The following is a 14490-nucleotide window of genomic DNA, read 5'->3' as shown; positions in this document are numbered from 1 at the left end:
GTTTTTTATTTCTGAGCTGTCTAATTTCACATTACTTTAAGAAATGTTGCTGAATAGTGCACTTAGCAAAAATGTTCTTGTACAGGACACTTAAGAACATATGAGATACAAGCAGTGATATGCAAACATTCCACTTCAAACTTTTCTGAATTTGGATTCAAAACAGCTGTTTCAAGCAGCTGTTCCCCATTTGAGACAGGCTGTTTCTATCATTTTGGAAGTGCTTTTAACTTGAATCAGCTCTGTTTCAAGCTCAAAACACTTCCATAGTTATCAAAACAGCCTGTCTCAAATGCAGAACAGTTTGTTTCAAATGTCAGAAAGCTGTTTTGAACTTTATAGGAAATGTTTCAAATCCAGAACAGCTCAAATACCAAACATTTGGCAATACCTGTAAATACAAGTAACCCCATCAGTAGGAGTGAGAATTTCCAAATCTTGTTTTAATCACATTGACCTTCACAGAACAATGTTGCTACTCTCTAGCAATATTTCCTCCTAATTTCCTTCCCTCTCTACAAGCAGGGGAGTAAGCATTTAATACACTGGTGAGGTTATTGTGAATTTCTCAGCACTGCCAAGTTAGAGAAAAGTTTAGAAGCTCAATTCACTTTCCATTGTGTCAGCTAATATGGTCCTCCCTCTGTCTCTAGCTTATTGTTACAACAGCTTGGACGGCCGCTGGTACAGCTATGATGACAGCACCGTGGAACCAGTCATGGAAGAGGACATCAGCACACGTGGTGCCTACATCCTTTTCTATCAGAGACGAAATGTAGTTCCAAGCTGGCCTGGAGGAAGTTCTGTTAGAGGTTTGCAAGGGTTTCTTGGCCCACCCCTTATTTCCTATGCAGTGATTAAATTCTATGTCATTTACTGATGATATTGAGACATACCTAGACATGCTAAATAATTCCTGCCTTGTCTTTTAAGGATCGACCCTGAAGGTCATCCTGATACAAACTTAAGTCATCCATGCCCTGACACCTGCCTCGTGACGGCAGCACCAGCAGCCATGTGCAGCAGGAGTCCACGTGACCGCTGGCCCACTTTTGCTTGCTCACAGTTGCAATGGAGCAGGAGGCCGAGAGATGCATTAGTGCCGCAGCCGCGAGACGAGGCAGGTGTCAAGGTGTGTATGGCCTGGCTACTGGGGCCCTGAGGTAAGCCGCTCAACCCCCCACGTCACCTTGTGACCATGGCACTAGCGTGTCGCTAAGCCTCCTGCTTCATTGCAGCTGCAAGCAAGCAGAAGTGAGCCAATGGCCACATGGGGTCCTGCTGGATTGGGCTGCCAGAGCCACCGCTACAAGGTGAGGCAGCTGTCGGGCTGTGGATGGCCTGGCTGCAGGGGCCCTGAGGTAAGCCAGTGTCGGGTGCTTGGGACAGCTCCACCCCCCCGCCTCATCTTGTGGTGGCAGCACTAGTGTGCTGCTTCCTGCCCCACCATGAGCAAGAGAAGTGGGCCTCCCATACATGGAAAAAAATTAAAACACCCCCCCAAAAATAAGCCCTAGTGCTTATTTTGGGGCCTAAAAGAAAATAAGACCGTGTGTGTGTGTGTAATAATACACACACACACACACACACACGTATATCTATATGGATGTACACACACACACACATAGCCAAATGAAATTATTTCCTCTCCATCCCTTTCAGTTTAGCACACAATGCAGAGGAAAAGATTCTCTCTGCAACACTTGCATATATATATTTTTTTTTGCAGGATCTACCAGCTCTTCCATTTCAGAGCATTGGCTGACCCGGCTCAGTCGAAGCAGCAAACGAGAGAGCCTAGTGTCCTGGAGCTCAACAACCTGTCCATCTCTGCCAAAATCATCTCACTCACCTACGCTCATCAGTGCCAGCACCAGCCAGGAGAAAGGTATCCTGTCTCCCTTATTATGCTTACTTTCCACAAAGCCATACATGAACAAAGCTCATTTATTATTGGGCAACGTTCTCCTCTTTATATGTTTCCAGATCTTTGGGCTGCTTCCTTTGCTTAAGTCTAGAAGTGTGGGTATCATCCTGCCCCAGAAAGCAATACAGTTCTAGTTACAGAAACCAGAATTTCTTGGTGTTCTTTTTAGTGCACCTTTCACTAGCCCCCATTACATACACAAATAATTCTCAGACACATTAGACCTTTGGTCTATGGGAGTAGTCAATTTAAAATAAATAATAATGTCCAGGGCCACTCATTAGACCACTCTAAAAATATGCTTTTGAGTGATGGGGAAGCTCTTTCTCCATTGCCTTCTGGAGTCACTATGGAATCACAGTGTGGATGAAAATAAATAATTTACCCCCAAATCAGAAAAAAATTAATTCTTTCCATCAGTCCATCTCTTTTTGTTATTGTTTTATACTTGGGCTTTGGCATTAGCAGCAAGCAGATGGGATATGTCTCCTTTATCACTATACTATATGTTAGTAAAATAGCATATGAGTAGTTGAAAAAAAATGACGAAAAATGGAAGAAATGGATTTGAGAAGAAGGGGGGATTTTCTGAGTTGGACTAACATCTGAATTGTAGAACATGTAGGCGATTCATAAAGCTTTCTTAGCTTCAGAAATAGATGTCTTGCCAAGATGGTTGTTAATGTTTTGTTAAAATTAGTTTGAATTCAGCTTTCAAAACAAATTGGGCTTTCAAATATATTTTATTTCCACAGAACTCCTGAGAATTGCTGCCATTACTGTCTATGTTCTTTTCTAGGAGGATTTGAGTCTCGTCCCTTGGTTCGGGGTGTGCAAGGCAGAAGTGTCAGCCTGAAAGCTTCTTCTAATAAGGCCAAGCTGGGCATCCCCAAGACTTTACCCTTGCGGTGGTCCTTCACCTCCAAAGATTGGCCAGCAGAGCCCTCCAGGGAGCTTGTAGACTATCTGGAGTCTGGTCGCAGACCTTGGTTCACAAAAGAGTCCATTGTCCCTCTCATAACTAAAGAAGGGGAAGACAATGAGCTTACGGTCACCAAAGCTAATCCTGCTCTGACAAGCATGGGTCCAACTGAGACCAGTGGCAAAACCACCACTGCCATGGAAAATTTAAACACTCTGAAACGGGTAGTGAAGCCAAAGGAAGAAACAGGTGAGCAGCCACGGACACCCAAAAAACTGGTGCTATCTCTCAGCACGGTACCTCCAGTAAAAGATGAAGAACCTAAAACCAAAGCTAATATCAATGGGACCCTGCGCATTGGTTCAAACGTGACCTCTTCCAACCGGGGGGATGCAGAACAAAAGACCGGGCCCTGGCTTAGGGAGAAGGAGCCAGAGAGTGAGAAACAATCAGAGGGGAAGTTGGCAGTCTTCAAAGTTGGGTTTTTGCGAAAGGACCCCAAGCGACATAGTGAGTCTCCCAGACATGCTATTATGATGTCTTCTACAGCCTCCTCTCAGGCATCCTTCTCCAGTGGAACACTAAATATTTTCCCTGGCAGCAGGACAAACAACACCCTGAACCCCAGATCCACAGAGGGGCTGTCCAATGGACGGATCTCCCATTCTGAGGTGGACATTAAGCGCGCTCAGAGCACCTGCAACAGCAAGGGAAGGAATGACTGGTTATTGAGCAGGTCAACTACTCTCTGCAAGGCAAACAATGGGACCTTGCAGGCCTCCATGCCACCACTCACTTTAGAGGGCATTTCCTGTGGCACCTTCCAGCGGGCAAGGTATCATACAGCATCCTTGGGCAGGAGGATAATAGTACCAGAATCCAGCTTCTGAACTGCCTTGCAGCTCTACCTGAAATAGCAGTATCATGTCAACCTTTGGTGCTTATAAATTCTCAGGCCTCTGAAGAAGCTCTGCCAATTGATAGAAAGTTTGGACACCCTTTGCTTTCTGTTGGTTTGTTCAGACAAAAGTTACTAAATCCAAATGGTGCTGATGGACCTGTTTAGCCTGGTGTATGGATGTAGCAGGGATCTTGTAGACCAAGATGTTAAGAATGGGGGAAAGGCAAATGTGGGGGAAGATGTTAAATTATTTATTCTGCGGTTTAACTGGGAACTTTTGAAAGGATATGCTGCTTTGTAACAGCATTTATTTTGGTACCAAGGTGTAGAAAGGATAAAGAATCTAAACATTGCTCTATGCAATCATCCCAGTGTTTATATTTTCTGCAAAACTTTGGGTTTTACAGATCTATTTGGTTTTTTTTTTTAATACCTAAAATGAAGGGTGAGCATTAACAGCTTTGGGAATCAGTGCAGCAAATGGGTAAGCTAATTCAGGAGTTCTCTATTCTCCAAGAGATGTGGGATAAATTTGTTCTTGTTGTGTTGGCTGAAAATGAACATTGGGGCAGCATTATGGACTCCTCCAGTGTTTAAAAATATTCACAGGGAAAAAAATGTTGGATAACACTGTTCATTTTCTTCTACCTGTTGGTGGTAATCAAAGCTAACTTCTTTGCAATCTAGTTTACCTACCTCAAATTTTCTGGTAGTCATCCATCCAATGCCAGCCAAATCGGATGCAGCTTCACTTTTTTATGACAGCCAAGGTTGCATAGGTCCTGCCACCTTCTGTGACCAATGCAGATAACTAGAATTTTCTTCACAGGAAACATAAAAGCTGCTGTTTTTCCCATTGTTGTGAATAGATTAAATATGAAAAGCAAAGGAGATATAAAGGAAGAGCCAAGCAAAAGCTTGGACATTTCTAGAGTGCCTAATATTGTTGACATCAAATAAGTATAATGAACATCAGGAACAAATGTCAATCCATCCATCAGAATAGAGCTGGAAGGAACCTTGGAGGTCTTCTAGTCCAACCCCCTGCTCAAGCAGGAGATCCTACACCGCTTCAGATAGATGGCTGTCCTGTGTTTTTTTTTAAAAAAAACAAAAACAAAAAACTCCAGTGATGAAGTACCTACAACTTCTGTCCAGTTGGAAATTCCAGAGACATACTTGAAAGATGTGGAATAGAAAATTGGAAGAGGTAAATTTGGGGATGATTAATGTAAGAGTGACAACTCTTTATGTAGCACACTTTACTCATACTTAGAAAGATGATAGTAGAGAACAAGAACATGGGAAGGGTAGAAAGCAAAGGAAGAAAAAGTCTTGAAATAGGAAACAGATAACCATCACAGAAGTTCAAGGCGTAGAAGAAAGCATGTAATAAAACATAGCAAAGTCCTCAGTATTGTTAAGGAGAATGAGGATAACATTTTTGGGATCTGGCATTGCGTAGAACATCTATGATTTAGAAGGAATGCAATTATAGTGGAGTTTAAAGGGTGGGAAATAGATGAAAAGAAAAAAAGGGGAACCTAAGTAGCTATTGAAGCACAAGAAAACCACAAAACAGCCATTGTATTAGAACTCTGATTATTCCCGTAAGCATTTTGGTTAATTTGTGTCATTTCATTATGTAATTTATGAAGGTATGCCACTCGCTCAAGGAAAGAAGCTCTTGATTGGCATTTTATATTACAGATCTCTTCATAAAAGAATCCATTAAAACACATATGGGAATAAATACTTCACAAACCAACAATTCTTTTGATGTTATTTCTTGGTGAGGGGTGGAGAATAGGAACTCAAAAGGGGAGAGAGAATGTTGAAACTCAAAAGGCATTGTACCCCAGGTAGTCATATAGTCTAAAGCAGGGATTCCCATTCTTGATAAGTTTAAGATGTGTGGACTTCAATTTCCAGAATTCCCCAACCAAGCATGGCTGGTTGGGAAATTCTGGGAGTTTGAAGTCCACACATCTTAAAATGGCCAAGTTTGGGTGGGAAACCCTGGCCTAGAGAACCCAATGTCTTAAGGTGAAGTCATTCCTCAAGAGTACCTATTGCACACTCAGCCTTATAAGAAGTTATAATATAAATGTTCGTTTACAGCAGTTTCTAGGTGGGAGAAGTTCATTATCTCCCATTATTTTTCACAGTGGTCATGCTGGCTGGAAAATTTGGGCACTTGATTTAGAGTGCCTTTATTTGATCTGGTGCCCTCTAGCGATGCTGGCCCTCAACGCCATTCATCCCATCCAGCATAGCCAGGGATAATGCCAGCATAAAATTTTGGAAAATTGAAATCCAGTCTATGCGAAAGGCACCAGGCTGGGAAAGAGTGATTTAGATGCCATTTGCATTCCTTTGCAGGCTTGTCTCGTCTCTTCTTGGAGGACTGCTATTAATCTAGGCTTTGTGAAAAGACTGTCACCTCCTGTTTCCCAGGCACAGGGAGAGGGGGGAATGAATTTGAACTCATTAACTTACCTGTGCAACCTGGTGAACCGTGCTGTGCCCATTCCCACATAGCTGGCTGCTTCAGGCCGTGCTGTGTTGGTATGGGGGATGGGGCAAGCAATCTCCAGCTCCTTGGGGTCTTTTTTTTTTTTTTTTTTTTGGTTAAGCCATTGCCTAGCAACTGCAACAGGAGCACAGCAAGCCATGGCGTCCTCCCAGGCGGAGAACAGCTTTTTTTACGAGAGTGATGACTTCACCTTTGAAGAGAGGAGCTCTGTGTATGAGCTGCAGCTGGAGAGGCTGAGAAAAGATGGAAAGGTTTGTGTCAGGGCGAGTGGGAGACATTTCAGAGGTATACAATGAGTCCTTGGTCCGTGATGGTAGGTTTCAGCTTCTGAGCTTTACTTGCTAATTTCTGTTCACTTGGGCATGGCAAGGGGCTAGGACTGTTCTTTGCACAGAGAAAGCTTTTAACATAGTTAGCTACAAACGCCATTGTCGGATGCAGAGAAGAATTCAGGCATGGTATTTAAAAGCAAAGCCAGATTTGGAGTGTGTGTGTTTTGCTTCGCCTTAATACAGAGGACAAAAGAAAGTCCTCTTTAAGGTCCAATTCCTGAAGAGTCAAGTTCTTTCTATCCAGAGAATCATTTTGCAAAAGACAGGCAAGGGATCTCCAAAGTAAGCCCATTCAGAGCACTTGTACACACATAAGACATGCAAGCATGTCTTTTCATCCAATGCCAATAACTCTTTTTAATTGGAGAACATTGTATGAAGTAAATGGCAATACGCAAACACAAATACCCTAAATTGAAAGGGCAGTTCAAGGACCTTGGTCCTGTCCAAATGTTTTATCTTCTGTATCAGCCTCCCTAGGAGTATTCTAGAGAGGACTCCTGGAAGCCCCTAAATACATGTTAATGTTACAACTTATGAAGGGTGGTATAAGAATGCAGGGAGAAGCCCCAAGGAGGGATCCATTCCCACTGGCAAATGGTACTGAAGACAACTATCACAAGGGCTACAACTCAATTCCACAGAAGGAATGCTGGATGGGGGAGCATTTGAAACATGCCCCAGAGTAGGCGGTAGTCATCCATATTTATTTGGCATTAATTACACTCATCCCTTTAGAGCAGGGCTGTCAAGCTCACAGCCCCTGGGCCGGATGCATCATGTGCTCGCCACGCCTGGTTTAGTGAATGGGAAAAAAGTCCCGATATGTCAAGTGACGCCACTGTGGTGATGCAAGTTTGACTTCATTTGGAACCAGAGTAACCTGGTTCCAAACAAATCGACAAGTGAAACTGAGAAACAGGACATCTTTGTTTTATTAGAATAACTTTTTTTTTTGCCGCCTCCCAGCTGTGACTGGAGATATCTGAAGCTTTTTCCACTTTATTGCCTTTGAGATGTGTGGTTCTACAGCCCTAAGAGGAATTAGCTAACTCAGTATTGCTAGATAAAGTTGTTCCAAATCTACTCAGAATAAATGGAAGTCTTGTTTCCTGTGATTTTGAAACTATTAACAGTGCAGCCTAAAAAGGCATAATGCCTTTTTTCCCCTGCAGCCCCATTTCATAATGTACTCATATTTAGCTTGCACTAGCACTCCAATAATTCTTTGTGAGTTCTATTCCCAAACACATATTTCTAGCCTATATGTTTTCTAAATGAAGAATTGCCATTGGTCACTGTTAAATTACACTGTTATTTAGAGGCTATTGCTCTAAACTCTGTAACCTTTGGGTATTTTTCTAAAATATTAGCTATTCCATCGGTTTGCATCATCTGCAGATTTGATATTATTCATTCACCTCATCTCTTCATCCAAATACTTAATAAAAAATATTTTAAGTGGCTGAACAAAAGTGGAGAAAAGTTCAATTTACTGTTTGGATGCATGCAGGAGCTTTTCCCTTGGGTTTTCCCTAGCCAGGAAGAAAAGAAGGCAAAAAGATGTGCTATGTGACTTCATTGGAGAGTCATGACTTTAGAGTAACCAACATCAAAATGGTTTACAACTACTCAATGTCACCCTGGGTGCATTGGATTTAACTCTTGGAAGATGATAAATAAAATCTCCCTGCCTGCTAAACTAACTCTTACCAGAAGCCCAAACTTGGTTAGATCTATGCCAACAATCCACATTGCATCTCTGAATAGATCCCCTGAAAATCTTCCCTTCGCCTTTTAACTAATTTTAATCCCTTGCCTCCTTAACATTTTTATTTTTTTATACACAGTTTTATATTTTAACATTTTATTGTGCACTGCCCAGAATCCCTCTTCAAGGGAGGTGTGGAGGGGGGGGGTGTTCAGAAATTTGCAAAGTAAATAAATGAGAATATAACCCTCGCCTTACCTGTTTTGAACTGGTAAAACTAGAGCTGGGTGTTTGTATTATATGTCAAATGTTGCCAGAGCAACAGCTGCCCCATCTAGCTAAGCTAATGCCAAAGGACAATACAGTCTGAGAGCCAACTGAGCATGCCTGGTACTGCTTCTAAGCCACTAAAACCATACTTCAGCAACACACTGCTTTGTATGCCCAGAACTCTGCCTGCCTCAGAATTAATACAGTGGGTAATTGTGCCATTATTGTGCCATAGGCTGTTGCCTTTCAGAATCTGGTTTTGTAGAAGCCAGGTCACAATGTTGAGATTTAATGCAGGCACTTTAGCTCTGGGAAAGCACAAGAAAGGCACTGAAATGTGGGGGAAATGGGATGAATCACCCGATGAAGAGGAGAGGACCAGTTTTCTCAACCAGCTCCTCCTGGATAGAGTCCTTCATGGCGCAGAGGATACTGTAAGTATTCTAGGGCAGGATGCTATTGCTTTACAAGGAATGGAGAAGGAGGGGTTTGTGCAAGGCATTCACAGCGAAGAGGAGGGAAAATAGGAAGGATTACACATCTGCAGGAAATAAAGAACTGATGAGGGTTAAATCGGCATGTTTTTGAATGCAGTTATCAAAGGTAATTCTCCAATTTCATTGATTTCATTGATTATAATAGCAAAATCTAATGCAAATTAAACTTAAAGAAAATAGGAGTAAAACATGCAAAAAGAAAAAAAATATAAGAAAGAGAAACGTATATAAACAATGTAGTAGAAATAGCAATAATAGCTTATATTTAACTTATATTAAATTTATATACCCCTTTACAGTGCTTTACAGCCCTATCTAAGTGGTTCACAGAGTCAGAATATTGCCCCCAACAATCTAGCTCCTCATTTTACCAACTTTGGAAGCATGGGAAGCTTGAGCCACATCAGGATTGAACTCCAGGTTGTGGCCAGAGTTAGCCTGCAATACTGCATTCTAACCACTGCGCCACCACGATTCTAGTAACTTTTTCTGAAGTTACCAGGATCCCTTGTTCTATCTTTTATCTATAAACAAATATATAAGACACCTTTTCAGTCCTGGTGTTAGCAGAAAGTCCATGAAGGGTTGTTGGAAGTAACAATCTACTTGTTTAACTTTGATCAAATACACCAACTTTATGCTCTTTTCCTTCTTGCAGTATTAAACTTTATTTTATACAAATATTGTCATTAGATTTGATATTTCTTCATTTCTCTTTTGTCCCATCACACAAAGTTCTTCAAGACGTTAGCAAGCTCTTTTTGGAAAGGCAAAGGGAAAAAGCCTATCCAGGTCATTCTCTTGATTTGCCAGTTGCATTTTCCTTTTAAAATTTAAAACCTCAGCCTATTTTGTTTCTAGATCCAGTGAAGAATTTTTTTCTAAGCCATTCATTTGGCTTGACAGTTGCAAATCCACTTTCACTGTCATCTCTATCGTGACAGATAAAATTAGTTTTATATTCATTGTTTCTTCAATAACATCTTTTGGTCGTAATCTAGCCATAAAAGCAGACATTATTACTGCCATTGTTGATACTGTGGCTACTATTTTCTGATTCCATTCTTCAAAAATCTCCAATACTTTTTCCGTCATAGCATTTTGCATTATCTTACAGGTCTGTATATCTTTCCTCCACCTACAATGTTTTGTCCCTCTAATGTCCAGTTTTTGTAATCATGAAATTGCTTGTTTATGTCATATCTGGATATATTTCCCATGAGAAGCACATTGTACTTTATAATCAATTACCAACTCTTATTGTAAAACTTTCAGTTTTCCAACTTTCTTTATACAGTTAGTACATTTACAGCTTTCTACAATCAAAATCTTATTTACAGTTTTGCTGTTTGCTTCAGATTCTTTAAATTCTTAAGCTTCTGATTCAAATGCCACCCCCCACTAAGGATTGAAAGCAACCTGGTGTTTTCAAACTTCAAGCTGTCTAATAGCTTAGTAGTAGCTAATGAACAATTTCAAAGTGATTAGAAAGTGTGGTTGTGAACTTAGTGTTCTTTAAAAGTCTCTGTTGGAGATGCAAGATGGTTAATCCTGTAGTTTCCTGGCATTCAAACCACTGTCCTGTAGTTTCCTCAAGAGGAGCAGATGACCAGAGATCATGTGGGCTATTTCTCATCCTTTCCTTATGAGGATCCAAGGAACCCGTCCACTCGCCGGTTCATTGATCTTTGTTGCAGTAACATGCATCACTTTTACAGAGTTCTCTTCAGTTTTACATACCGCTCCCAAAAGTCCACAGTTATCAAATGTAGAGTAATATGGTGGTGACTGTTTGGACTCAGTTTGTCCACTCCCTCCTCCTTCGGGCAGAATGGACAATGTCCTGGAATGATGCTTTAGGGAAATGATGCCCTTCCTTTTCCCACTACATGAAAGGAGAAGAGAAGGGTCCTCTCCTTTGGTCTTGCTCTGCGTTGAGAGGAGAAAGTGACTGCCTATCTGCAGGTGCAAAGATCCATGGAAACATTATTCCTTCTTCCTTCACCCAGAAAAAGGGGCTGTTTTTCCCCCTGCTCTTTTCACTACTAAAAGATGGCAAACTAAACTTAATACAGAAGTTTTTTGTGCACCCTTTTTTGAGAAGTCAGATTTTAATATGAGCGCTTAGCTGAGGTTCTATTTTCTTTGTGGAATACAACAGGATGATCTTTACTATCCATTGTCCCTTTGTCAGATCCATAGGCGTTATCTCAGGGCAATCCCACCTAGAGATCATCTACTCATCTTCAATTATAAAATGAAGAGGGATCCTTTATTGATGGTTCAGAGTTACTCTTTCCTCATCTCCTCATAGCATACAAAGGTCATACAATGCAGTCGCCAATGCTGTGATGAAAAATGGAGCTGCATAACAACTTCTGTCATTCTACTTTGGGAATATGAGGTTCAGGTTAGGTTCAGAGGGAACTGCCGTCTACTTGGACATTATAGTTCTTTCTTCATCCCTCTGCGCAACAATTTTCTTTTCCAGGATACATAAAAGGTGGTGATTCCAAGTTTTAATGACATCTTTTACAGTGTATGGGCAGAAGTGAGATATATCATATTGCAGTTGTTCATTCAGAGGTTGGTGGGTAAAGAATAACATAGAAACCATTGCTAGATCTTTATACTCCCTTGCTGAAAATAACCAAGAGAAAAGTAAACCTTACCCACAGACATATGCAACTACATCTTGGCTCCTAAACACAATCTTCAGAAGTAAATATGTATCTGTGACACTTTCCTGAGTATCTATCCAGCTACCTGTTGAGGAATGGGCCACTGCTTTGCCTTCTGTTATAGGAGTGTTTTGTAACTGGTTACATCCACCCTGGCAATTAGATTGTGGCAATGCCCATAATATGGTTTCCAAAGATCCAAAATACCCACTGATCCCCATAGCTGGGAAATCTTGTACTACATTTCTTAATGATCACAATGTTCTGGAAAATACAGCATTTTGAAATCAGTATGATGCTAAACAATAATATGCAATATGAAATCTATATAGATTGTGGGTTTTTAGCTTGCTATTAAATGTTTTCAGATTCCAATAATCAATTAAATTCTGATTCATTGAAGACACTTATTTATGGCAATACAATGACCAAAATAGATGTTCAGTTAAGATAGCATCATTCTCTTCTTCAGTTGCCAAATATTTGGAAGGCAAAGTCTGCTACATAAGGCTTCTTCCAGTCTTTAGCATTTTGATCTTGGGAATTATGCGAGCCATTGCTATATTAATTAAAGGATGTGTGAGAAGAGGAAAAAATATGGTAACCCACAGCATGGTCAAAGAAGCCAATTCAAAACTGTGCATGTCAGAGGCCAATGCAGACAGCCATTGTATGTCTTAATTTTTTTTTCATCCACGTTCCCATTGTTCTACAAAGTTTAACACATTCACACACACATACCAAACATACACACCACACACACCCCAAGATACAACACACCTATTCCTTATATAATGGCCCATACATATGATAGCCAACTCAGGAAAGGTTATAACTCTCATGCATGCCTCACTTTCATCATGTATCACTCTGACCACATTCAGCTACCATTCTTCAGCGCTCTAGTCAAACAAAGCATTCCATAGTCCAAGCCTACGGTACTCTCCAGGGGTGAAATCCAGCAGGTTCTGACAGGTTCTGGAGAACTGGTAGCGGAAATTTTGAGTAGTTTGGAGAACCGGCAAATACTACCTCTGGCTGGCCCCAGAGTAGGATGGGAATGGAGATTTTGCAGTATCCTTCTCCTGAAGTGGGGTGGGAATGGAGATTTTGCAGTAACCTTCCCCTGCTATGCCCACCAAACCACACCCACCAAGCCACACCACACCACGCCCACCCAGCCACACTCACAGAACCGGTAGTAAAAAAATTTGGATTTCACCATTGGTACTCTCCTTATTACAGATTTTCTGTACTATAAACTTTGTCATGTTTCTCAATGACCCTTTGTGGAGAAAAACTCTGCACACATCCTGCTTGGCATAAAGCCACACTGCACTTCCTCTTTCTACCGTTTCGATCAGATCTTCCCAGCACACTTAACTCACCCTGCTAAAATTTCTGCATTTCACTGTTGGCTAACTTTCCCTTTATAAAAAGAAATGATGACAGCAGTTTTCCAATCATTAGGCACAAGAATAGATCTAGTTTTCACATACACTTTCACCAGATCCCACAGCTAATTCAAAAGCAAACTACATTCCTATTATATTTTCCCAGTTGTGCCATCTACACTTGCAGTGTTGCCGTTTTTCAATATTCCCATCTAAGTTATGACTTCCTTTTCATCGTTATTTTTTTCTTGGACCCTACCATTTATAGCATTAATTTCCCTTTCGCTGTTTGACTTATCATATCACTTCCACAGAAATATTTAAACTCTTCTTAACATTCCTTCAATTTGGTTTCACCTCAAAGATAATTTTATTTTTAATTCCATTCACTTTGCTGGAGGCTTCTCTTTTAGTTCTTTTACTCATCTCCAAATTGTTTATTTCCATCTAAATTGTTCTGCAATTTTCCTCTATTACTCTTAACTGTTCCTTGCTCATTGCAACTATTCTTTTTTCTCCCACTCATTACTTTACTCTTAAGTCTGATTTTCTGCAGCATTTTAATGCATTTTTTTCTAATCTACAACCTTTTTTTTCACTTTATTGTTCTATCTAATATCATTTGTCATGCTTCCCATTAGTTTAACTCTACACACACCTCTGGCACTCTATAACATCTTTTCAGTCTCTCCCAAGCAATTTCCAAATTCTCTTTTTTATATATATTTTCCATTCCTGTGTCATTGAGAGTTTAATATATCTTTTAATATTTTATTTATTTATTTATTTATTTTATTGAATTTGTATACCGCCCTACTCCCGAAGGACTCAGGACGGTGAACAGCCATAGAATAAAACATATAGATACAAAATTTAAAATAAACTAAAACGAATTAAATAATTTGGCTGAACAAATTTAAAACCCCAATAATTTAAAACCAAATTTAAAATTTCCATTTAAAAAGGGGAAAGACTTAGGTCCGGCCAGCTTGATGAAATAAGAAAGTCTTGAGCGTGCAACGGAAGGTATGCAGATCCGGGATCCTCCGTATCTCCGGGGGGAGCTCGCTGTAGGTGCCCCACAGAGAAGGCTCTCCCCCCTGGGGGCCGCCAGTCGACATTGTTTGGCCGACGGCACCTGGAGGAGCCCCTCTCTATGGGAGCGTACTGGTCGGTGGGAGGCTATTGGTGGTAGCAGGCAATCCTGTAAATAAGCAGGTCCTAAGCCTTGGAGCGCTCTAAAGGTGATAACCAAAACCTTGAAGCACACTCGGAAGACCACCGGGAGCCAGTGCAGCTCGCGCAGGAAAGGTGTTATA

General features: G+C 40.9%; 2 protein-coding genes across 5 annotated transcripts in view; both read left to right on the top strand.

Moving 5' to 3' along the window:
- Nucleotides 1-5521, top strand: part of USP43 (ubiquitin specific peptidase 43) — a 120305-nt gene extending 114784 nt beyond the window's left edge. Inside the window, exons 13-15 of the mRNA XM_034408103.3 lie at nucleotides 654-812; nucleotides 1730-1888; nucleotides 2727-5521. Of these exons, the coding sequence (XP_034263994.2) occupies nucleotides 654-812; nucleotides 1730-1888; nucleotides 2727-3739 (1331 nt within the window). The 3' untranslated portion in view covers nucleotides 3740-5521. The remainder of the gene's footprint in view (nucleotides 1-653; nucleotides 813-1729; nucleotides 1889-2726) is intronic.
- An 858-nt stretch (nucleotides 5522-6379) lies between these two features.
- Nucleotides 6380-14490, top strand: part of LOC117660059 (testis-expressed protein 47-like) — a 36110-nt gene continuing 27999 nt past the window's right edge. The window contains exon 1 of one of the 4 annotated variants that reach the window (XM_060688642.2): nucleotides 6380-6537. In XM_060688642.2, the coding sequence (XP_060544625.2) occupies nucleotides 6424-6537 (114 nt within the window). In that variant the 5' untranslated portion in view covers nucleotides 6380-6423. Of the gene's footprint in view, nucleotides 6538-8700; nucleotides 9034-14490 lie in introns of those variants that run through there. The other 3 variants (XM_087887292.1, XM_034408118.2, XM_087887291.1) reach the window with 3 other exon arrangements.

This window comes from Pantherophis guttatus, chromosome 2 (assembly GCF_059756535.1).
Source record: "Pantherophis guttatus breed Tessera chromosome 2, ASM5975653v1, whole genome shotgun sequence".
Lineage (NCBI taxonomy): Eukaryota > Metazoa > Chordata > Lepidosauria > Squamata > Colubridae > Pantherophis > Pantherophis guttatus.
The sequence above is the reverse complement of the archived record's forward strand: the minus strand, read 5'-3'. Positions and strand labels throughout refer to the sequence as shown.